Source organism: Genypterus blacodes, unplaced genomic scaffold, assembly GCF_046128005.1.
Source record: "Genypterus blacodes isolate CSIRO-AG114 ecotype Tasmania unplaced genomic scaffold, CSIRO-AGI_Gbla_v1 ptg000073l_1, whole genome shotgun sequence".
Classification (NCBI taxonomy): Eukaryota; Metazoa; Chordata; class Actinopteri; order Ophidiiformes; family Ophidiidae; genus Genypterus; species Genypterus blacodes.
In genome coordinates this window covers 258374-284472 of record NW_027466883.1, presented here as the reverse complement: position 1 = coordinate 284472, position 26099 = coordinate 258374, and the positions used below count along the sequence as shown (strand labels likewise).

The window sequence follows — 26099 nt, the reverse complement described above, 5'->3', positions numbered from 1 at the left end:
CATGGAGAAATTCTCAGCCACCAAACCTGATGCTGACAGTGGGACATTCACAGTGAAGAATCTGGTTCCAGAAGATGAAGGCTTGTACGTCTGTGCTGTGAGTGAACACAGTGATACAGACTTATTGTACAGCTGAACAAAAACTCCCCAAACTGTTATCACATCCATTTATGTCATGTACTGCAGGGGGACCTCAAGGACCACAACTACACACATTACAGGAGTGTTTTGATACAGCAGCTTTGAGATCACCCCACATCACACAGAGAACAGTGACACTCCCACTGCATCTCTTCACATCTCTGTAACTGAACTCAGTCATAAATGATCATCAGACTTCCACAACATGGACGCGATCAAACATGGCCTCCTCAGCTTGTTAGTGTTTCTGCTCTGGATAAAAGGTAAAGTATAGTTTTAGAATGTAGTTTTAAATGCAAATTAATTGAACAAACAACATTCGTAAAGTCATACGAGCTGGAAAATTGGTTTTCATATTCTATGAAAATGAATGGAATTCTGCAAAGAAGGTGAAAAAACCTAAAGAATTTTTTTTTTAAACACTACAGAAGAGTCAATGAAATGAAGTGCTTTACATTATTTGGTCAAGGAAGAAAAATCCAACTGATCATCTTTCCAAATGTGAACACAGGTCTTGTTGATGGGAGTGATGTCATCCAGACATCCATACTGTGGAAACACAAGGGTGAGGATGCAACTATGGACTGCAGACACACCAAGGGTGCTTCATATTTTCAGATGTACTGGTACAGACAACTGCCAGGAGAAAGAATGAGACAAATAGTGTATTCTCAAAGCACCAAACCTGAGTATGAACCCGGGTTCACCATGGAGAAATTCTCAGCCACCAAACCTGATGCTGACAGTGGGACATTCACAGTGAAGAATCTGGTACCAGAAGATGAAGGCTTGTACTTCTGCGCTGTGAGTGAACACAGTGATACAGACTTATTGTACTGCTGAACAAAAACCCCAAAGTGTGTGTGTATTATCTGTACAGTAGGGGGACCTCAAGAACCACAACTTTTCCTGATGACAGTTTAATGAATGATGCAGGTTTTGAAACAGCAACTTACAGCAACACAGACACAGAGCATTAATAAATAATTAAGATTTTTCATCCTCACAGGTCTTATTGATGGGAGCGATGTCATCCAGACGCCCATATTCTGGAAAAACAAGGGTGACAATGCAACTATAGCAATTGCCACTGTAACTGTGAAAGGGAGCATAAGACTGCAGTATCTGAAATGAACTGTGGGGGGAACTGGAGACTGACTGACCATTTCAAGGTCTATTTGAAGGTTTTTGATGATTTTTGAGCTGTTTTACAATGCATCATAACAATTTAAATGAGACTAGAACACTTTTCCAAATTTTGTACAATTTTTTTCAAATGCATTGTCACTAAGTAATGACACACCTTTTTAAAGTGTCACATGACAGGAAGGAAGATGAGAAGCTTCGATCAGTTGTTTTGTTGAAGGTCTCACAGTGATCCTGATCAGTTCTTTACAAAATGATCGCACCTCTCATCATCTTCATCATTTCTCTGCTCTGTGCTGCAGGTAAACACACACACACATCTCTTTCATCCCAGCACCTTGTGAAGGTAAATAAGCAGTATGCCTGAATCTCTTGGTTTGGTTGCAGGTATTTCTCTCAGTGGTCCAGTCCACCAGACCTCACAGTTACTGGTAAATGTGGGTCAGTCTGCTCAGATGGACTGCAGTCACAACTTGGGCGGCAGCTACTTTCAAATGTCCTGGTATCAACAGTTATCAACGACGACTTTGAATCTGATCGTAATCTCTGTCCCTTATGCCGATGCTGATTTTGGAGACTTGAGCTCAGACTAATTCTCAGCCAGCAAGAATGAAGCTGAGAGAGGATCCTTCACTGTCAAACATGTGGCACCAGGTGACAGTGGCGTGTATTTCTGTACTGTCAGCACACACAGTAATGCAGAAACTCAATAAGCTGCACAAAAACCCCAAAACATGTGACTCAGGCTGGCACACTGTCTGAATCTATGAAGAACTCCTCATCTTACTGACTCAGACATACAGTATATCATTTCATCCATTTGCAGATGTCACAGCTTCTGTCTCCTCCTTTCAAGGCTCATTCAACAAAGTCTGTTCAGTTTTTCTGCCAATGCAGAGACAGAGAAGAAGACAAACCAGTCATGATCATAAACTTCAGCAGGATCGCTCTGCTGACTCTCTGGCTCTCCTGTAGGTTTGGATTTTAATCACTTTCACTTTGCAATCTAACCAGAATTCCATTTGCTCACTATATTTCTCTTTTAATGCAGGTCCTTCACTGAGCAATGAAGTCCTTCAGGTTCCTCCATCTATCTTGAGAAACCCTGATGATTCAGCAATAATCACCTGCAGCCATTCAATCTCTTCATATGATACAATATTGTGGTATCACATGCAGACGGATGATTCTGCCCTCAAACTGATTGGATATATTATGTATACTAACACAAAGTTTGAGCAAAACTACAAGAAATACTTCAACATGAGTGGAGACGGTTCAAAGAAATCTTCTCTTGATTTCCAACTCAGACCGTCAGAGAACAGCAGCGTGTTTTACTGTGCAGCTAGTAGACACAGTGACTCAATCACCTTCTTTCCTTTACAAAAACCTTTGCTGATAATCAGCCACATTCATTCCCACTGAAGAGGAACACAGCTGCATGCAACCAAAGCTTACAGCAGGAAATCATCACTGATATATCAGCCCTGAAATGTGTCTCTTCCTGTTCAACCAACACAGCCGGATAGAAATCCACTCTGACGTCCACAGAGTCGACTCCTCCGCTTTGCTTTTACAGTCTCTCATTTTCATCTGAACAGACATCATGATCAGATTTCTCATATATGTAGCAGCTCTGCCGCTCTGTGTCACAGGTAGTATCACATTAACACTACATCCATTTTTGTTTCCATTTCTTTTGATTTGACTTTCTTTTCCACCTAACCAAGCTGTACTGTAAAAAATATTTTTCCTTGACAGAATGAAGACATTTGGCTTGAGAAACATTTGACACTTTGTGAATTGTCATTTTCTCTTTCACATTTTCTATCTTTTTTAAATACCTAAAATATTTTTTTTCTCTCGCATTATTTTCTACATTTTCCCCAACCAAATGTGCCTTTTTTTTCTAAAGTTGTTATCATTTCATTTAAATTGTCTTCTGATTTTTTGATAAATTATGAATAGACTTTTATAGCATCAATTTTCTACTGTGTACAATTTTTATGGGTAGAATTTAAGAAATGTTTCTCTGCTGTATTGGAGCCTATCTCCATTATTTTATCTTATTTAGCTTAGTTTACTAAGGTGGTGGTAGTTGTTTAATCCTTCTCTTTGAAACCATTTATCCAATAGGGTTAGTAAGTAAGTAAGTAAGTATTTTTACAGTTCAGCTTTTTAGGGGACAAATTAAACCTAAATCATGAGTAAAATTACAACATTGACATGCTAAACATCCTAAATATCTGCAGTCCACTTTTCTCTCTTTGCTAAAGCTTTTTTGTTTGTGCAGAAGTGTCAAAAAGCAGCGTTCATCAGAGCCCCCCTGACATGATCATGGATCCTGGAGACGTAGTCCTGATGAACTGCAGCCATGCCAGCAGTGCTTTTGACATGATGCAGTGGTACAAACAGCCTGTTGGGAGCACTGACATGGATCTCATTGGATTTGCAAGATTCTCTGCTCTGACTGTAGAGGATCCATATAAAAAGAGTTACAAAGTGAGCGGGGATGGAAGGAGTCTGTCGTCTCTTCATATTCCAAAGCTCAGCAGATTTCCATATGGCAGTTTATGGGCTCAGCCTCTGTGACTCAGTGCAGAGACACTCCCACATATTTATGTTACCATAAGAGGCTGTGGCAGTTTCTGTCTTCCAGATCATGGACATGATCATCATTAAACATGGCCTCCTCAGCTTGTCAGTGTTTATGCTGTGGATTACAGGTAATTTAATGTGGATCTGAATTATAACTTTGACATAAAAGTGATCGTTACTTTTGAAGTATCTACGAGACTTACAGCAGATGAACACGCTCAATGCTGATGATCATTTTCTCTGTAATGTTTACTGTAATTGACACAGGTCTTGTTGATGGGAGTGATGTCATTCAGACACCCATGCTGTGGATAAACAAGGGTGAGGATGCAACTATGGACTGCAGACACACCAAGGGAGTTTGCTATTATGAGATGCACTGGTACAGACAACTGCCAGGAGAAGAAATGAGACGAATGGTGTTCACACTACCCAGCAGAAAAGAACACCATTTTGAACCTGAGTTCAACATGAAGAAATTCTCAGCCACCAAACCTGAAACTGACAGTGGGACATTCACAGTGAAGAATCAGGTTCCAGAAGATGAAGGTTTGTACTTCTGTGCTGTGAGCCAACACAGTGATACAGACTTATGGTACAGCTGTACAAAAAAACCCTAAAGTAAGTGTGTATTATCTCATGTACAGAAGTGGGACCTCAAGAACCACAACTTTTCCTGAATACACTTTCATGAATGATGTGGACTTACACTAACACAGATCATAATATAGTGCAGAAACACACCCACATCTTTGTTGGAGCTTCATAACTCCTCCCATCTCACAGACAGAGTCTCTCCTCTCTGAGTTCATTCTAATCACAACACAAGAATGATCAAACCTGGTCTGATCAAACTCTGTGCAGCTCTGCTCTGTGTTATAGGTACTGAATGAAACAGAGGACTGAAAGGAAAACATTCGTTTTTTTTCCTCCGATTGAAAACATATTAATGCTCTAATGTTGCATATTGATCACTGAATCACTGGTGGTTCTGACACTTGGTTTATGATTTTTCCTCACAGGTCTTATTGATGGGAGTGATGTCATCCAGACACCCATACTGTGGAAAAACAAGGGTGGCAATGCAACTATGGACTGCAGACACACCAAGGATGCTTCATATTTTCAGATGTACTGGTACAGACAACTGCCAGGAGAAAGAATGAGACAAATAGTGTTCACACAACTCAGCAAAAAAGATCACGACTTTGAACCTGACTTCACCAAGGAGAAATTCTCAGCCACCAAACCTGATGCTCTCAGTGGGACACTCACAGTGAAGAATCTGGTACCAGAAGATGAAGGCTTGTACTTCTGTGCTGTGAGTCAACACAGTGATACAGACTTATTGTACAGCTGAACAAAAACTCCCCAAACTGTTATCACATCCATTTATGTCATGTACTGCAGGGGGACCTCAAGGACCACAAGTGTGTTTTGATACAGCAGCTTTGAGATCACCCCACATCACACAGAGAGCAGTGACACTCCCACTGCATCTCTTCACATCTCTGTAACTGAACTCAGTCATAAATGATCATCAGACTTCCACAACATGGACGCAATCAAACATGGCCTCCTCAGCTTGTTAGTGTTTCTGCTCTGGATAAAAGGTAAAGTATAGTTTTAGAATGTAGTTTTAAATGCAAATTAATTGAACAAACAACATTCGTAAAGTCATACGAGCTGGAAAATAGGTTTTCATATTCTCTGAAAATGAATGGAATTCTGCAAAGAAGGTGAAAAAACCTAAAGATTTTTTTTTTTCAACTTTTTAAACACTACAGAAGAGTCAATGAAATGAAGTGCTTTACATTATTTGGTCAAGGAAGAAAAATCTGACTGATCATCTTTCCAAATGTGAACACAGGTCTTGTTGATGGGAGTGATGTCATCCAGACACCCATACTGTGGAAAAACAAGGGTGGCAATGCAACTATGGACTGCAGACACACCAAGGGTGTAGACTACAACCAGATGTACTGGTACAGACAACTGCCAGGGGAAGGAATGAGACAAATAGTGTTCACACGACTCGGCATAAAAGATCACAACTTTGAACCTGACTTCACCATGGAGACATTCTCAGCCACCAAACCTGATGCTGACAGTGGGACATTCACAGTGAAGAATCTGGTACCAGAAGATGAAGGCTTGTACTTCTGTGCTGTGAGTGAACACAGTGATACAGACTTATTGTACTGCTGAACAAAAACCCCAAAGAGTTTGTGTATTATCTGTACAGTAGGGGGACCTCAAGAACCACAACTTTTCCTGATGACAGTTTAATGAATGATGCAGGTTTTGATACAGCAACTTACAGCAACACAGACACAGAGCATTAATAAATACTTAAGATTTTTCATCCTCACAGGTCTTATTGATGGGAGCGATGTCATCCAGACGCCCATATTCTGGAAAAACAAGGGTGACAATGCAACTATAGCAACTGCCACTGTAACTGTGAAAGGGAGCACAAGACTGCAGTATCTGAAATGAACTGTGGGGGGAACTGGAGACTGACTGACCATTTCAAGGTCTATTTGAAGGTTTTTGATGATTTCTGAGCTGTTTTACAATGAATCATAACAATTTAAATGAGACTGGAACACTTTTCCCAAATTTATACACATTTTTTCAAATGCATTGTCACTAAGTAATGACACACCTTTTTAAAGTGTCACATGACAGGAAGGAAGATGAGAAGCTTCGATCAGTTGTTTTGTTGAAGGTCTCACAGTGATCCTGATCAGTTCTTTACAAAATGATCGCACCTCTCATCATCTTCATCATTTCTCTGCTCTGTGCTGCAGGTAAACACACACACACATCTCTTTCATCCCAGCACCTTCTGAAGGTAAATAAGCAGTATGCCTGAATCTCTTGGTTTGGTTGCAGGTATTTCTCTCAGTGGTCCAGTCCACCAGACCTCACAGTTACTGGTAAATGTGGGTCAGTCTGCTCAGATGGACTGCAGTCACAACTTGGGCGGCAGCTACTTTCAAATGTCCTGGAATCAACAGTTATCAGCGACGACTCTGAATCTGATTGTAATCTCTGTCCCTTATGCCGATGCTGATTTTGGGGACTTGAGCTCAGACAAATTCTCAGCCAGCAAGAATGAAGCTGAGAGAGGATCCTTCACTGTCAAACATGTGGCACCAGGTGACAGTGGCGTGTATTTCTGTACTGTCAGCACACACAGTAATGCAGAAACTCAATAAGCTGCACAAAAACCCCAAAACATGTGACTCAGGCTGGCACGCTGTCTGAATTCATGAAGAACTCCTCATCTTACTGACTCAGACATACAGTATATCATTTCATCCATTTGCAGACGTCACAGTTTCTGTCTCCTCCTTTCAAAGATCATCCAACAAAGTCTGTTCAGTTTTTCTGCCAATGCAGACACAGAGAAGAAGACAAACCAGTCATGATCATAAACTTCAGCAGGATCGCTCTGCTGACTCTCTGGCTCTCCTGTAGGTTTGGATTTGAATCACTTTCACTTTGCAATCTAACCAGAATTCCATTTGCTCACTCTTTTTCTCTTTTAATGCAGGTCCTTCACTGAGCAATGAAGTCCTTCAGGTTCCTCCATCTATCTTGGGAAACCCTGATGATTCAGCAACAATCACCTGCAGCCATTCAATCTCTTCATATGACACAATATTGTGGTATCACATGCAGACGGATGATTCTGCCCTCAAACTGATTGGATATATTTTGTATACTAGCACAAACTTTGAGCAAAACTACAAGAAATACTTCAACATGAGTGGAGACGGTTCAAAGAAATCTTCTCTTCAGTTCCAACTCAGACAGTCAGAGAACAGCAGCGTGTTTTACTGTGCAGCTAGTAGACACAGTGACTCAATCACCTTCTTTCCATTACAAAAACCTTTGCTGATAATCAGCCACATTCATTCCCACTGAAGAGGAACACAGCTGCATGCAACCAAAGCTTACAGCAGGAAATCATCACTGATATATCAGCCCTGAAATGTGTCTCTTCCTGTTCAACCAACACAGCCGGATAGAAATCCACTCTGACGTCCACAGAGTCGACTCCTCCGCTTCGCTTTTACAGTCTCTCATTTTCATCTGAACAGACATCATGATCAGATTTCTCATATATTTAGCAGCTCTGCCGCTCTGTGTCACAGGTAGTATCACATTAACACTACATCCATTTTTGTTTCCATTTCTTTTGATTTGACTTTATTTTCCACCTAACCAAGCTGTACTGTAAAAAATATTTTTCCTTGACAGAATGAAGACATTTGGCTTGAGAAACATTTGACACTTTGTGAATTGTCATTTTCTCTTTCACATTTTCTATCTTTTTTAAATACCTAAAATATGTTTTTTTCTCTCACATTATTTCTGTGTATTTTCTACATTTTCCCCAACCAAATGTGCATTTTTTTTCTAGAGTTCTTATCATTTCATTTTAATTGTCTTCTGATTTTTTTTGATAAATTATGAATAGACTTTTATAGCATCAATTTTCTACTGTGTTTACAATTTTTATGGGTAGAATTTAAGAAATGTTTCTCTGCTGTATTGGAGCCTATCTCCATTATTTTATCTTATTTAGCTTAGTTTACTAAGGTGCTGGTAGTTGTTTAATCCTTCTCTTTGAAACCATTTATCCAATAGGGTTAGTAAGTAAGTAAGTAAGTATTTTTACAGTCCAGCTTTTTAGGGGACAAATTAAACCTAAATCATGAGTAAAATTACAACATTGACATGCTAAACATCCTAAATATCTGCAGTCCACTTTTCTCTCTTTGCTAAAGCTTTTTTGTTTGTGCAGAAGTGTCAAAAAGCAGCGTTCATCAGAGCCCCCCTGACATGATCATGGATCCTGGAGACGTAGTCCTGATGAACTGCAGCCATGCCAGCAGTGCTTTTGACATGATTCAGTGGTACAAACAGCCTGTTGGGAGCACTGACATGGATCTCATTGGATTTGCAAGATTCTCTGCTCTGACTGTAGAGGATCCATATAAAAAGAGTTACAAAGTGAGCGGGGATGGAAGGAGTCTGTCGTCTCTTCATATTCCAAAGCTCAGTGCAGCTGAGGGCAGTGTGGTGTATTTCTGTGCTGCCGGAGAAGCACAGTGCTGCATGAAGCCTTCACATTCAACACAAACCTTCTCTCCCAGCTATTCAAACACAATCACAATCATTCAGCTGCTGATAACCACATTAACAGCAGAGAAACACACTGACAGACAGCTGTATCACCATGACGATGTCAGCACTTATTTTGTCCAGTGGGGTGTAGTGTTTCTCCACACATCTTCAAGGAAGATTCTATCTTTATGGTCTGTTTAAACTTTGATGAAGCGTCATGCAGAAATTAATGACAAATTGCTATAAATATAGATTACAATGGAGCATATTATATACAGATAATATATGTTATGTTAAATTAGATTCTCAATGAGTTGTATTATGATACTAAACAATAGATTACTTTATATTATAATCTATTAGATAATGATAGTTTAGATTAGGTTGTTGTTAAATACATAACTAAGACATATTGTTAGATCTTGAATCAATAATTCTTACTTCAATAATTTGTCAATGATATTTTGCTGATTATCATTACTTTCTTGTTGCGTAGCATCAGTGGTCATAAGGGCCATTCAATTATTCTGCTTTTGTCTATTTATATATACTTTGCTACATGATGATATTTTATAAAATATGTGGTGAAATCACAAGTAAGACAGATTTTGAGTTTGGTTGTTTCTCAGCTCAGTGTGTCTGTGGGAGGGGCTTGGATGAATCAACATGTGACCTCTGCAGAAACATAAAGCACTTTCAACAGCAATCACACAGCAAACATGTGGGTTACAGACAGTTTACAGTGAAACTCAGTGGAGGTAACATGGCCTGTGTTTGGGCCCTCTGCTTCTTCACTTTGCTCCTTTCTGTTGGTGAGTCTAAGGACACTTACACTTTAACACTGATCTTCTGCCATGTAAGATTGACCCAAGTATGTTTTTGCTCTGTTGAAGATCTCTGCCTGGCTGCTGTATCCCAGAATCCAGCTGATGTGGTTCAGAATCTGGGGGAAACAGTGAATCTCCACTGTAGTCATGACATTCCGAGCTACGACACCATCCTGCTGTACAAACAATCCCAGGACAGAAAGCTTCTGCTGTTAGGAAAACTTAGCTATAACATTGAGAGCATCAAGTTCACTGGGAAGCTCACGATGAAAGGACAGGCAACAACAAATGAGAAAGCATTGCTCACCATTTCGAATCTCACATCAGAAGACACTGCTATGAACAGTGATGGACAATCTGAAAGGATTGAAATGAAGAGGAAAGCGCCTCCTACTGTCACTAGCTTTGCTGTACTCAGTCGTTACATCAATAGCACAAATGAACTACATGTTGTGTGTGTGTTGCATGCTTGAACACTTGTTACTTATAGTTGTAATCACTAGAAACAGTAACTTTACAGGTCTACAATCCAAAGATTAAAGATAAGACCTTCCAAACTTGAATAAATGTCATTAGCTGAACTCTCTCTTTATATTGAGCCAGTGTTTAAGAGTGCAAGTCGATGAGATGATTTGAATATTTAGAGGAGGAGGATCCATCCTCTATGACTCCTCCCACCTGATGAGTTCATGTTGATGTTGCTACAGGAAGGTTTCCTCACTGAAGCAGGTGGAATAATCAGCTCACTGAAGAAAACACAGAGATTCAGAGCAACAGCAAGATTATGATTTTATATTCTGCAGTACAACAGATTTCTAAACACACATCATGATCTTCTTATTCCTGAGCATTACTTTGAACATTGTTTTGGTTTCAGGTAAATGGTAACCTTTTAAACAGAATTACTTGGTTGTGTGTCATTGTTGTATATCATGCTGCTCATCATGTTAGTTATTTTTCAGAACACTTCATTGAGTGTTAATGTTGTGTTTCACTTGTTGATGTCTTTCTCACAGGTTCCTCTCTCAGTTACAAAGTCAACCAGACTCCAGCTCACATGTGCAACAATCCAGGACAAACAGCCAAAATCAGCTGTTCACACTCCATTCAAAACTACGACCGAATCCTCTGGTACAAACAGACAAAGAACAGACAGTTACATTTTCTAGGATACATGTTAGGAAACGCTGGATACCCAGAGACTGGACAGAATGTGTCGATGGACGGGAGTGCAGATAAAGACAAAACCAGCACATTAACCATTGAAGGACTCAGCCTGAACAGCAGTGGTGTTTATTTCTGTGCTGCTAGTTTCCACAGTGCTTCAGGTTGCTGCTCCTCAACACAAAAACCTCAATAATCACACAGTTTTTCATTTCATTCAGGGTGTTCACAGTCTTTTGCACCTGCATGAAGCCATTCTAAGCAAAGCTCGTCTCCACTCTCATTCAGATCAGAGAGTATTAGAATGGGAGTGTCCTTCTATTTAACCTCCCACCTCCTCTTACACACACCAGCCTGAGACATTCACTGTGTCTGTATGTGGCTGTAGCTCATTTCAATAGGATCATTATGAACGCTCACATTTTGATCACATTTATAGTCTCATCTCTGCAACTTCAAGGTACAATGAACATGCAATTTCTCATTATGTCACACCTGACTGTCTGAGAGGTTCTGATAAGTACTATACTGTAATACATTTTAATAATAAATAAGTTATTCAAGGGTTAAACCCACATTTTTTGTATTTCCTCTCCACAGGTCTCTGTCAGGACGTCACCCAGGACCCTGAAATCATCTGGAAGCTTGTGTCCACGTCTGCAGAGATGAAGTGCAGCCATAAGAGAGACATTACTCACACACAGATGTACTGGTACAAACAGCTGCCAGGAGAAGCCATGAGCCTCATCGTCTACACGATTGTCGGTGGACAGCCAGACTATGTGGAGGGCGGTCAACACAAATATTCAGCAGTGAAAACTGTCTCAGAGAGTGGAGAGCTCACTGTGAAAGACCTGCAGCGGGAAGACAGCGCTGTATTTCTGTGCTGTCAGTAAACACAGTGATGGAAGACGTGAGAGCAGATCATCAAAAACTGGGTGCCTTTATGTTTGGTGTGTGAAGCTGATTTTCACTTTCATATCTGTCCTATAGGTGGAGGTAGAGATCAGTAAGTTGTCTCTTGGTCATAATGTTGCTGGTGAAGATGTGAGAGGAGGGTTTGGATAAAGAGTGAACAGAATTAAAGCCATTCAGTGTCTTTGGGAGCTCAGAAAAGAAGTCACCATGCCCAACATGTTCCTTGGTAATGGCTTTGTTTACTATAACAGAATAAACTTGGTGCAGATTTTGCCCGCTGCAGTTTTTCCAGGTGTTTCTTTGGGTGTCGAGATCTCTCAGACTCCCTCAGATCTTCTCGGAAACCCTGGAGACAAAGTCCAGCTGGTCTGCACCCATGACAAAACCGACTACACACAGATGTACTGGTACCAGAAATCCCCTGGAGACAGCGCTCTCAAACGCATCGGACATGTTTATTACAGCAGCATAGATCAGGAGGAGTCTTACAAGGAGCACTTCAACATCACTGGAGATATGAGCGGAGAAAGAGCAAAGAACGGCTCTCTGTTTATAGTCGACCTAAAGGCACCAGAGCACAGTGCAGTTTATTACTGTGCAGCCAGCTATGCACATTGGCTGCAGATCCCCTCTCCTCCATACAAAAAGCCACATATGAACCCCATCAGCATTTATGGGTTTGAATGAGCGCTTGAACAGGCTCCTCCCAGCCAGCTGCACTTGATTTCTTCATCATCAGCAGCAGCAGGAGAGCTACCAGTGGATTCCTCGACCCTATTGGTGACAGAGCCAATCACAAACTCTGTGATCATCAGTCTGAGTGATGACAAATGATGAATTCTAAAGTCAGAATGATGTATTTTCTCCTCCTCTGCTGTCTAGCAGGTAGTAACTGTATTGCACAAACTATTCTCACATTTTGAATTTCAAATATGATCCATCTGATGTTTCCCTTCTCTCTCCAGGTGGCTGTCTGAGTGTTGAGGTCCATCAGACTCCCTCTGCTCTCATCCAAAGTCCAGGTGATAAAGTGCAGCTTTTCTGCACTCATGGAAGAACCGACTACAGAGTGATGCTCTGGTACCTGCAGCCTCATGGAGACACAGCTATGACACTCATTGGATATTTGAACTTCAAAGTAGTCAAAATGGAAGAGTCGTATGAACAGCTTTTCAATATCACTGGAGATTTGGGTGGGACGAGTGCAAAAAATGCTTCTCTAATATTCCAAATCCAAGGCTTTGAGCAGAGTGCAGTTTACTACTGTGCAGCGAGTGAAGCACGCTGACACAGATCTCTTCTGCTCTTTGCAAAAACTCCACATGATCCTACATCATCAGTGGTTTTGAATAAAAGGTGGAATAAAACTGCTCCTGAACACCTGCTGTTGTGGTTGTAATTTGGTTTGAAGCAGTCGTGTCATCAGCTAATGTGACTCTCATTTCTTGGTTTGTTTTCATTTAACCATGTGACTGCTGGTTTAGACACACACATACACTGCAAGATTCAGGCAAAATGGAAATAAAACAATGACAAATATAAAACAAATAATATAGGGCACACGGAGAACTTTGGCTTAAGTTCATTTTATGTTTCCCTTTTCATAAGAGGACTTAAAGATGTATCACCATACAACCAACAAAGTCTTTAAAAAAAAGGTGTGAATACAAATTAGGATCCAAATCCGTCTCAAAAATCAAATTGACTTTCTTTCATTCTTCCTTGACAACAGCTACATTTTTCAATGAAATGAATTTCATCCAAATCCATGTGTTACTTTTTGAGCTATCCCTCTGACAGAGACACACCAGAGTCATGCAGAAACTCCTCCTTTCACACTTCACACTTCCCTTTCCTCCTTAAATGTACTCGGCTCATTAATATGATGCAACACAATCCACCACCAACAGCAGAGACTTTCACACTGACATCTCTTTCATGACTTTAGAGAAAGCCTCTCGACAAGATGAACAGACTTCTCCTTTCCTTCTTCCTCACAGGTGAAACCTCTGATGGTATCTGATGTACAGTTTGCAGTAAAGTGACTGTAAGATGTAAAAATGATACTTTCTCTCTCCCTCTCTGCTTGCAGTGGCTGTTTCTCTGGATGTTCAGGTCCATCAGTCTCCCTCTGTTCTCTTCAGAAAGCCTGGAGATGACGTGCAGCTTGTCTGCACACATGAACAGACTGATTACAGAGTGATGCTCTGGTACCTGCAGCCACACGGACAGACAGCGATCAAACTCATTGGATATGTGGAGTACAACACAAGAACGTATGAAGAGTTCTATGAAAGGCATTTTAATATCAGTGGGGATCTGAGCAGAAATACAGCAAAGAACAGCTCTCTGTACATTGTGGATGTAAAGCAGTCTGAGCACAGTGCAGTGTATTACTGTGCAGCTCGAGCAGCACAATGACACAGATCTCCTGTCAACGATACCAAAACAAAGAAAACTGACTGACTGTGGTTTCAATAAAGCTTAAAACAAACACCAGCCAGCCACCTGCATTCATGAAGCCTGTTTCATTTAATGCTGCCATTTTCCCAAAGTAGTTTGTTTGTTTAAAATGATCAACCAGCATATACACACATACACACGTTTATGTTTGAGTGCAGTGTGTGTTCTTCTGAACTCACAGTGCTTCTTTAATTTTGCCTCAATTATTCCATCATGCTTCAAAAGTGGTAGGAAGGAAGGAGAGAGAGAGAGAGAAAGAGACAGAGAGGGGGGGGGGAGGAAGAGAGCCATCTCTCTCTCTGTCTCTCTCTGTTTCTCTCTCTCTCTCACTCTATACATTATGTGATGGTTCTTTGTAGTCGTAATCTGTGATCACGAAAGTGGTTTACTGTTCACTCTTGATTTACAATTATCCAACTATTGCTATAACATAGAGACAGACACTATCATCATCATCATCATCATCATCATCATCATCATCATCATCATCATCTTCATCATCATCATCATCATCATCATCATCATCATCATCATCATCTTCATCTCCTTTTCAGTCTCAAAATGATTGTCTTTCTCCTTTCCTGTCACTTTTTAGGTAAAAAGATTGATTTTAGAGATCAACACATACTTGTAAGGAGAAATGTTCTTGTTTCTGTAAAAATGTAGAAACGACTGTTGCTGTCAGCAGCAGACGGCAGATTGTTTTTCGACCCTTAATATGTGAATCCAGCATGAGAGCAGCTAATGTCTGAGACTTTCTGAGTTTCTAGTTTTCTCTCTGGGTGTTCAGGTCTCTCAGTCTCCCTCTGAGCTCATCACCAAACCGACAGCTCATCTGCATATGACCTGCAACCATCCAGCTAGGGTTAATGCTATTCTGTGGTACCAGCAGCTACCAGGAGACCAGGCCCTGAAACTCATTGCATATAAATGCAGCGGACCTGACCACTGCACCACTGTGGAAAAAGTATTTCCAGAACATTTCAGAGTATATGGGGGTTTAGCCAGAGGCACTTGGTCTCTTATGTTGATTGAGAGAAAACCTGAACACAGTGCGACATACTTCTGTGCTGTGACTGACACAGTTTGTCAAAAACCCACCTGCTGAATCAAAAACCTCTTCCCCTCTCTGACATGAATGAAGTGTAACTTGTTCCATTTGCCAGCTACGCCTGTGACAGAAGAGCACATCTTGTTGAAGTCACTCTTTACATCTACAACACAGAGAAATGCAGGTATTGTGTGTCCAAAGTGGAGGAGAGCCAGTCTTTGTTTTGCATGATGACCCATTAGAGCCGCTGTAGGGCAATGATGGATTTCTGAGTGGATCACATGGAGATAAGGACTCATGACGTCTAAAGTCGTAGACGGCTTGTAGCGCAGCACATCACTCATGCAAGTTCAGAGAGACAGCTTAGTTTAAGTGCATAAAACAACACCTTTATTCAAGGTGCAGTGGTTCTGAACATCGGGAGAGACTGGCTGTAGTTTGTCCACACGTTTAATCTCACAGGAAACTCCTGGAGCAAATATTGAGGCCTTAGTGACACAGTGTCAACAGCTCCATGTCTTCAGCACAGAGTCTCTTCCTGATGATGACAGATTTACTCCAGAGCTAACTTCTTGAAATGCAAGAAGTCACACAGAGATGACAGAGATGTTTAGGTCTCTACCACTCTCAAAATTCATTTATTCTATATTTCATCTACAGCACAATAAGAAAAAACAAACTCCACTTCTGAGTCTGAGCTTTGAACAGCAGAGAGCAGTGATGCCACACAGACATGAGCTCTGCTGTCAGCTCCTCCTTTCTTATCACAGAGGAAAAATAAAAGGCGTCCACATTTTCAATTTGTTCTTCTACCTGACTTCACTGTCTCACCACTGCTGCTGCTCACACACACACACACACACACACACACACACACACACACACACACACACACACACACACACACACACACACACACACACACACACACACACACACACACACACACACACACATACATACTTTCAACCCTTACTGCCTCATTCATTCTGCGTCAGCAGCTCTTGACAATGTCTTCATCTTTGCTCACATTTGCTATTTTCTTCATCTGGTTACCGTGTAAGAGCTCAAATTACAGCACAAATTCATCAAAATATGTTCAAATATCATTTAAACTAAACTGAACGCATTTCTAAATCTGTTTTCTCCACAGTTCAGGTGAGCAGTGTGAAGTTTCTGCAGTCGGCCTCCCAGATTGTCAAGGAGAACAGTGAAGTCCAGATGAACTGCACTCATGATGACACTAATCTGCCTGTAATGTTGTGGTACCAGCAGAGAAAGCACAGTCAGTCTCTGACCCTCATTGGGTTTGGATATGGAACTAGCCCCCCAAACTATGAGGGTCAGTTTAAGGAGCAATTCACACTGACGAGAGAAGACACAGTGAAAGGGGCTCTGACGGTTCACAGAGCAAACCTGTCACACTCGGCTGTGTATTTCTGTGCTGCCAGTACACAGTGATGTGGTTTAATGCCACTCCCTCACTAAAAGCACTCAGTGTTCTTTCTGTTGTGATACGTGTTCCATATGCATCTTCACACAGGGGAGGAAGAGCCTCAGAGGAAGCTGTGTTCCTCACATGTGGAGGATGAATCCAGCTCTGATCGGATTTCTGCTCATTTTGCTTCCATGTAATGTTTCCATCTACAACCTACAATACAATGACCTGAACAAACCCAGCAGCTTCATTCTATTATGAGTTTTATACATCAATCATATGAATGTTTTATCCAAAGGTGTCGACTTCAACTGCTTTTCAATTTGTTTCTCCACAGATCAAGTCAAGAGTGTGAAGTTTGAGCCTCCTCAACCAAGAACAGTCAATGAAACAGCCAGAGTAGAAATTAAATGCAGTCATGATGACAACGATCTCGATGTAATGCTGTGGTACCAGCAGAAGCGGAGCGGACTGATGACTTTAATAGGATACAGCTACACTGGTAGTGACCCAAACTATGAGAAGCAGATGGAAGATCGGTTTGAGATTACAAGAGAGAACAAGATGAGAGGAGCTCTGATCATCCGCAGTGTGAATCTATTAGACTCAGCTGTGTATTTCTGTGCTGCCAGTACACAGTGATGTGGTTTAACGCTGCTCCCTCACTAAAAACACAAGTTCAACATCCTGAGAGCCAAACTGACGCACAATGATGCATTAACACAGAATCACCATTCATCAGAGACCAATCATTCATTTCATTCAATCAAGTAAAATACTAAATACTAAAATGAGTTTGAACCATAGTACAATGTATCAGTTTAATGTGTCAATATATCAAATAACTGCATAAAATAAACATATAATGGTTGCTGGCTTTTGCTGAAACCTGTTATGACTTCATGAGACATAAATCAAATGTTCATTTTCAATTGTTGAACACAGGAAGTTGACTGCAGGGCTCAGCATGTCCAGCTACACCATGATGTGGTACAGACAAAACCTCAACGCAGCACCGCTGGAGTTCCTCAGCAAAGAGTACGAGCAAACCCAGGGCCGCTTCCAGAGCTTTCTCCATACCAACAACTTCTCCCTGCAGATTACTGAGCTGTTCCTGAATGACAGCAGCACCTACTACTGTGCTGCCAGTCACAGTGATGCACACAGGAGACACCCTCATACAAATAACAAGTGTGGTGACAGATGACAGGAAGGAGCTGTGGCTCATTTGGTTTGATACCAAACTGTATTTAACTGTCAGGATGAACACATTTACCCCGACTATCTGAAGTCACAGCTCATCAACGGTTGAACACATGATTCTGCAGAATTCATCCCTAGTATATTTGAAAGATTTGAATACATGAAGAGGAATTGTGGTCAGCTGTAGATAACTATTTGACATGTTTAATGTTAATAGAGTGATAAGAAATAAAACTACAACACAATATGGGAACTACATCTAATTATAATTATTGTAGGGTTATCTGTGGGAGGGTGTTAGACGATGTTTTATTTTTTCCAGGATTTCATTTGTTTTCTTCTACATAATCTTAGACTGACAAATCTCCTAGATGCAGTATAAATTATGGGTGGAGAGTTCAGTAGAACGCTGCAGAAGTAACAATGTACACTTAGAGGGCAACGTCGAGCAGTTATTGTTGGAGTTATTTGTATTGACCACTAGGTGGCGCTATGATACGCTTATGGTGGGAGTTAAACACAATTGCCACTAGGGGGCAATAATGAGCAGTTATCATTGGAGATAATTATATTTACCACTAGATGGAGAAATTGTACGCATATATTTTGACTCAAACTCATTGGAAATAATGAACAATTAATGTTGGATTAAATTGAAACTACCACCAAATTGCGATACTGAAAACTTAGATTTGGAGTTAAACACAACTGCCACTAGAGGGCAACAACGCGAAACCAGGGATGGAGTTGACTACAATTGCCCCTAGATGGAAACAGTACCTTTGGTACAGTAAAGTAACATTTGTCTCAACTTATTACATGAGTAGTTTTTATATTAACCTTGATCGATACAGAAGGATGTTTGATCATATAAAAGATTGAAGTTTCTTTGTCCAGAAAAGGAGAATAAGAATCATTCAAAGCTCCTCTCAGTATCGCTCACATGTTGTTGAGTGTTTGACATCTAAGTCAATAAAGAGGTGTAACCAGGAAAGATGTCACTTCCTCTGAGCATCTACAAGGAAACACAAACAAAAACAGTTTCCCTTTCCCTCCCTTCTTCTTTCGTCTTTTCTTAGCTGTCACAGAAATAGCAGCAGTCTGTCAACTCGTCCTTAACCTCGTCCTGTCTGAACAGCTGCTCTGTGAGACAAACAGGCAGAGATGGAGGCTGAGATATGGAGACTCTGGGTGGGTGGAGGGAAGAAGAGAGAGGCAAAGACACTTTGTGTTTTTGTATGATGCTTTTTCACCGTGGGGACAGGGGGCCACGGTGATACAAACCCATAGAGGCGCCGTACAAAAACCTCCTCCCATTCACATGCATAGTGTAGAGAGCTCCATGATGCCTGGGACACTCAGTAAAGCAGAAAACCTGACAATTCTGACAGCCAAGAGGATGTTGGTATCAGATGGTATCATCAAATCTGTTTTAAAGGGGAAATTTAGACAGAATTAATATTTAAATTTGACTATATGGTCATTTAACTGCTTTAGAGCTTTGATTCCCTCATCTTGAGAACAACCCTGCAAACATGGACATGAAGAGGTTGATCAGTAACGTTTGAGCAATCTTCATCTTGTGGATCATGAGAACAAAGTGATTATGGAGTTTTTGACTTTTTGGTTGAGGAGGAGCTCAGTGTGACACTGGAAGGGAAGCTTACTTTGGAAAGGGAGCAAAACTCACAGTTTTAGGTAAGTCAGCGCTCTAATAACTTCAACTCACTGTAAGAAACAGGGAAGAGTGTCAATGTTGGTATGAAAATGAAAGAATAATCTGTTACCATGAAAAAGATGAACTATTGTGCTGAACTGAGATCACTGTGACGAATCAACCTGCTTACTTTGGCAAAGGAACCAAGCTGACAGTTCTAGGTAAATATTTCAGACTAACATTGTGTTTGGGTAAATTTCACTTTAATTTAAACCCTCAGGATGAATAAGAATGAGTGAAAATGCCCCCAGATAACAATAGAGATTCATGTGCAGTATCTCTGCACTGTGACAATGCCAATGAAGCGTACTTTGGAAAAGGGACAAAACTGACGGTTTTGGGTGAGTGAAGGCTGATGAAGGCTGTGTATAAAACTGTTTAGTCAGAGTGGAGTGTGTAAGAATTGTGTGGTTTGAGTGTTACTGTCAGAAAATATGGACCTTTATGGTTTTAGTTTGGCTCAGAGCTTTTTGGTGATAAGCTTGTGCGCTGTGTCAATATGAAGCATATTTCGGCCAAGGAACAAAACTGATGGTTCTTGGTGAGTAAAACTTCACAATTTTCTTCAGTATTAGTAGTAAAATAGAGGATAAACCTCTTAATCTCTGACAAACTCTCTGGTAACTATTTTCAATCTGACACTGTTTGGACAAGTTTGGTCCAAGCCTCTGAACTTAAATTTGAAATTCCAGTCAAATTTTAAAGCTTCCAAATATGCTAAGTGGGATTTTGGGAAGTTTATGAGAGTTTAAGAGGTTGAATGAGGAAAACACTTGAGTTCTGCATTAAATTATTCAAAAATCAGATCCTGTGACAAAGTTGTGATAAATTCAACGTAGAAGAGAGAAAGAGAAGCAGGAGGAAGAGTTTTTGTTAGAGCACAATCACTCTGTGCTCATACACTGAAGCTCATTTTGGAGCTGGGACCAAACTCACCGTTTTAGGTAAGAAAATCTCCAACAAAACTCTCACTGAGGATGTTTCACAGCTTCATTATGAAGGTAAAGAGATTGAACATTAACAATGTGCTTTTATAGGTCTTATTTGATAGCAGGAGAAGATTCATGCTCCTTTTAAACTGTAAAGGTTTTGTAACAGAAGTTAGATTGTTGGTGAGTTCTGCACCAAACGTCGTCTGAGTTCTCCAGCATGACTTCTGCAGTCATAATAAATTGGCTGTAAGCCCAGATTCTTGCTCTCAGCCTGAGTTCTTATCAGCTCAGTGAAAACTGTGAGCTCCCAGGCAGAGGCTCACTTTGGAGCTGGAACCAAACTCACTGTCTTAGGTAAGAAACTCACAGCATAATATAACTCTAAACATGCTAAACATGCTGTGTTTTACAAAGCTTCTGTCTGATAGGTGGTGTGTAGTTGGTTTACAGCTTAGATTTGAACCATTTTAATGTTCTGAAAATGTCAAAAAGAGATAATAATATCAGCAATTTGGCATTAAACTGAATTGTTATCAGTACAAAGTTTTGAAATCTTAATTCTTAGTTAAAGTAGAACAAAAAGATGAATGGTTTGTTATTTTGTGGTGCTGAAAGGTTGAGGAGTTTTTTCTGTAGCCTTGTGTCAGTGTGAACTACAACCCTGCTTACTTTGGCAGCGGCACCAAACTGACTGTGTTAGGTAAGAAAATGACATCATGCACATCAATGTTTGTGCTGTGAGCTTCTCTGATCATAAACGTTACTGAGAGCAGAGTTTAAGGTTTTCATTGTTTTGTTGTAATTTCCTGGAGCTGTAAACTGATGTCCTCATGCGTAGATTAACATAATCTGATGATTCTGTGAAAGTAAAGCAAGATAAGAGCGATGTGAGTTAGGCAGTGTGATTATGAGCTGGTATTATAAATGTATAAGTTAATACAGTAAGTTAAGGGTTTGTTCAGTTTATTGCATGGTGAGTGAGCGATGTGCTCCAGCTCATATCCACCTTATTTTGGAGAAGGGACCAGACTTACAGTTCTCGGTAAGATCGCTGCAACAAATTCATAAAATCCTCAAATGTATCAGAGAAATGGAAATCTTAAAGGCTCTGAATGTTGTTTGTTTTGGAGTTTATTGACTGTAAAAAGCTCCTCTGTTCGTGTCTAAATGCTGGTTGTTACAGTTTGAAGTGACAGTGAAGATTTAGAATTTGTACGATAACATTTTAATAAATTAATATGATATTAATTTAGATATGATTTTGTAGTCTGAAGATGAAATGGAGAAGAAATATTTATGTCAGATAAAGACAAGAATAGTCTGTCAATAATTTTATATTTGTAACTTAAAAAGCCTGAGGATAGAATCGGTGCTAAATATCTGTAGGATTTTTATTTGTGTGGGGGAAGCAAACACCAAATAACAATAATAATTCAATAAAAATCTAAGCATTTCTGTTGGATTATGTGTCTAAATTATGGACTTGATCCACTGCATACATGCAGGATTCTGTAAACCTGTGAATTTAATTCCATGATGTCTGTCTTTTGTCCTCTCAGAACCTGGCCATGATGTCACTCCACCAACAGTTCAAGTCTTTAAACCTTCAGAAAAAGAATGTAAAGTAAAGACGTTGGTGTGTGTGGCCTCTGGTTTCTACCCGGACCATGTGAGTGTGTCCTGGGAGGTGGACGGGGTCACAGAGACTGACAGCGTGGCCACAGACAACACGGCCCTGAGGGAAGGGAAACATTACAGCCTCAGCAGCAGGCTGACAGTCCAGAGCAAAACATGGTTCAAACCTAGCAGGACATTCACCTGCAGGGTCAGCTTCTTCAACGGGACTGACACCATCGACGTACAAGACTCCATTACTGGTGAAACAGGTGATTTACAGCACTGGAGTGGGATAAATGTTTGCTTTTTCTGGACAGTTTAAGTGTAAAAACTTTAATTTCTCTATTTTTGTCTTTCAGATTCAGGAGGAATGCCAAATGGTAAATAAACCCTTTGGTTGCAGAGGTCAAACTGGTGCCGCTGTGACGGCTTCTGACCCTGACGAGGTCATCAGCCGAGAGCTAAACATGGATCACGTTTCTTGACTTAACAGAAGAATTTAATTGCTTAGACTTATACCAGTATTTTGTTAGATTGGTTTCACATTGCTGATTTGAATCATTTGATCATCAGCTGTAAACTCCAGGTTTAGCACACAGATGCATTATAAATGATTTTTTGGACGATGATAAAAGAATGCTTCCATCTTCTGCAGACACAAAGATGAAGATCATGCAGAACGCCAAACTAACCTACAGCGTTTTAATCGCCAAGAGCTTCATCTACGGAGTCTTCATCATGTTTCTGGTGTGGAAGCTGAAGGTTTGTTTCCCAGGATCTCCTTTCATTATAAATATGCATTTATTCTACATTCTTCAAGAATGTAGAAGTAAGTAGTAACTCTTTCTTGTTTTTGTGTTTCACAGGGTTTATCTGGAAAACAAAGCAGCAGAGAGCGGAGCTGTGGCCTGAATAACTGAGCTCTGGGAAACTGATTGATGTTACTGTGTAAATACAAATCTGAAGTATTGTTACAATATTTCTCGTTTTGCATGACGTAGTGCATTTTGTTTGTTCAACTCAAATGTTTCATCTTTAGTAGAATGAAGGACTTATCAAGTAAAACACGTGACTATTGTGTATGTGTGTAATGTACATGCTTTCATGTTTTAAGCTGCATGCTTTCATGTTGTAGCGTCTAAGAGCTCAATCATCCAATCAGCTTCTGCAACGAAAATAAAATAGAATACAATTCTCTGTGTTACTGATTTGAACGACTTGCTAATGTTTTGATGAATGATCAATAATGCTGTCTGAGTCTGTGTAAACTGCTTCATCATCAATAAAAGTATTTCAGAGGATCTTGTGATTATGTGGTTTTATTTCTGTGTTGATTTCCTGATTTTCTGTGTTACAATGTTGAGATTGTTGCTAGAAGCCTGCAGGTAAAACACAGAACACATAAATGACAACAGCAATAAATGAAACAAAGACAGAAAGATTCATGATGCGATGACACGAGAGATTTAAGGTGCAAAGACAGAAAGAGTCTCAGATATGAAGCTCCTGGTTTAATGAGGCTCTGCATTCAAACATTATCTACATACTGGATGATTGTCAGCACTTTGCCCTGTTTGTCTTTGTACTGAACAGACATTGTGGAATTTGTCATTATACACTCATGATAACATGAGTCACACACCTTCTTACACACCTCACACACTACTGGGAGTCATTTTTAGCTGCTCGTCTCTATTCTCAGAAATCAGACATTTCAGGCCCACATGAGCTGAAATGTTTCCACTGAACTACAGTTATCTTCATCATCTTCACTTATCGTGCTTTGTCTGGCTCTAAAAGAGACTAAAGTGTCTCGGATAACATTCACTCAATGAATTCAATGAAATCGATCACTGTGAATTCTTAATTACATATTTATCATCAATGTACAGTTTCTTCACTAAACCATCGTCCTTTACCTTGAAGCCTCTCAGTGGAAAATATATCTTAGAATGTGAACGTGTCAACAGGAAATGAATGTTGTGGTGTGTGTATGTGTGTGTGTGCTGCTGGTGATAACTGAAACCCTGCAGGAACAGAGGAGCGGTGGAGGAGGAGAGGATGTGGTCACAGAGTGAGCAGCAACTTTCCAGTCTAACACAACCTCTACACTTTGCAGAGATGTACACCTGCGACTCTGCAACAAACCCCAACACACACTTCTGAGTGAGTGTATGTTGTATCACACAACAGCTGGCTATAATCTGGTGCAGAAAAATGCATTTCAGACTCCAGTGGGAATCAAAGTGCTTGTTGCCTCGAAAAACATGTTTGTGCTCGCTGAAGTTTGATAAACAGGAAATGATTTGTGTGCCACAGCACCAGAAACATGTGGGGACTCACATCTGTGTACAGAGTCAATGATCCACCCCTGACCCCTGACCTCTACACCAATCTATAGGCTGTATGAAATACCAGTCTGATTCTTCCAGCTGAGCTCTGTGAGAATAATGAATAATGATTTTAGATGTGTTCATGGTGTTATTATAGTTGTATGTGATTATGAATGTTGGTTTTCTTTGGATGTTACACACACTTTAAGTAACATAATCTCTCTTTTCAATGATCTTGTGCGTTTATATCTCAGACATTTTGTCATGTCATAATCTCATCATAAATACCATTACATCACCCTTTGATTGTTCAGGGTTGAACCAAATATAACCAAAAATAGTTGAAAGATGTTATATTTTTTAACGTGGATCTTAAACTCACATTGAAAATGCTTGGTTGGTTTGAATCTTTAGTTTTAGAAATAGTGAATTTTTAAAACTGCACTAGAGTCTTTTACAGCGTAGTCAAATATCAGTTAGGTAAAGTATGTCAGTACAGACGCAGAGAGACACAGTTCACCTTTAGCAGCTGAATGAGACATTTTCTCTGTATGCACTCTAACGATCTCTTGCGGTCAAAAATGGGAATAACAAGTAATCACAGCCCTCATGTTCCATCAAAATATGAGGTTTAAAATCAAATAATTACAAAGACAGATTTATAAAAAAAATACAGAGAGAGAAAGTCTATTAGGAACACAACACAACCACCAACAACACAAATACATTTGTTATATTAGTAAAGGAGAATTTAAAGAGAAATAAACCTGATTCTTTAGAAAACAGAGAAGATAAAGTCCAGTGAGGATCCTTCAGACAGCTTTCTATGTTTCATGTTTGCTGATGTTCACTTGTTGCTTGATGTTCAACCTTCCATCAGATGACATCAGAATGTTACGATTATCTGGATGAAGGAATTCATTGTTCTAAAAATGGATGAAGACACACTTAAGTGTGTTGTAGATTTCATTTAAAATGAATACAATTCAATCAGTGACCCATAATGACGAAATGAAAACATTTTTAGAAACTTGCTAATTTACTCAACTGAAATCTCCAGAGGTTTTCAGACCCTTAGTACTTTGTTGAAGCACCTTTGGCAGCATTGAAATGATTCATATAATTAACAATGGTTAAGGGAAAATGTTGATGAACCATTATATGGTTATATGGTTAATCTTCTCTCATGTGTGGATTGTCATGTGGCCTTCAGGTGTTCATTTTGACAGAAGTTTGTACCACAAACTAAACAACTAGCAACTAAGTGGCTCCTCTCCTGTATGGATTCTCATGTGTCGCTTCAGGCTTCAATAATAAGTAAAGTTATAAGTAAAGAGCAAAGAGAAGGGAGGAGCTTGAATAGCATAACAGCTCATCTATGTGTTCCTTTTACAAGTACATACATGTTT

General features: G+C 40.0%; 1 protein-coding gene, 3 long non-coding RNA genes and 1 gene segment (V, D, J or C); 4 read left to right on the top strand and 1 right to left on the bottom strand.

Annotated features, from left to right (window-relative positions):
• Positions 1-346: 346 nt before the first annotated feature.
• Positions 347-5424, top strand: LOC143006323 (T cell receptor beta variable 29-1-like). The segment is given in 3 exon segments: positions 347-404; positions 4908-5206; positions 5296-5424. Coding segments are annotated over 3 exon segments (402 nt in total).
• LOC143006324 (uncharacterized) lies at positions 1233-2898 on the top strand. Of its 3 annotated transcripts, none has more exons than XR_012964250.1 (4): positions 1233-1589; positions 1675-1941; positions 2144-2258; positions 2339-2898. It is a non-coding gene; the product is annotated as an uncharacterized LOC143006324 (long non-coding RNA). The 3 variants fall into 3 exon arrangements; XR_012964249.1 differs by having other exon boundaries at positions 2114-2258; XR_012964248.1 differs by having other exon boundaries at positions 1675-2258.
• Positions 5356-23658, top strand: LOC143006314 (M1-specific T cell receptor beta chain-like). 5 transcript variants are annotated; one of them, XM_076157702.1, is made up of 9 exons: positions 6635-6698; positions 6784-7050; positions 7254-7367; positions 7448-7744; positions 20290-20349; positions 22300-22626; positions 22717-22737; positions 23013-23119; positions 23224-23658. In XM_076157702.1, the coding sequence occupies exons 1-9, from the start codon at positions 6650-6652 to the stop codon at positions 23275-23277; spliced, it is 1296 nt and encodes a 431-aa protein (XP_076013817.1). In that variant the 5' UTR covers positions 6635-6649; the 3' UTR covers positions 23278-23658. The 5 variants fall into 5 exon arrangements, with proteins under 5 accessions (XP_076013820.1, XP_076013817.1, XP_076013819.1 ...); XM_076157704.1 differs by lacking the exon at positions 6784-7050; XM_076157703.1 differs by lacking the exon at positions 6635-6698 and having other exon boundaries at positions 6991-7050; positions 7223-7367.
• LOC143006326 (uncharacterized) lies at positions 5860-20815 on the bottom strand. Its single transcript, XR_012964252.1, has 2 exons — positions 20712-20815; positions 5860-6077 (listed from the first exon to the last, which is right to left on the bottom strand). It is a non-coding gene; the product is annotated as an uncharacterized LOC143006326 (long non-coding RNA).
• Positions 7777-10182, top strand: LOC143006325 (uncharacterized). The gene is made up of 4 exons (XR_012964251.1): positions 7777-8051; positions 8705-8913; positions 9657-9839; positions 9921-10182. It is a non-coding gene; the product is annotated as an uncharacterized LOC143006325 (long non-coding RNA).
• Positions 23659-26099: the final 2441 nt, after the last annotated feature.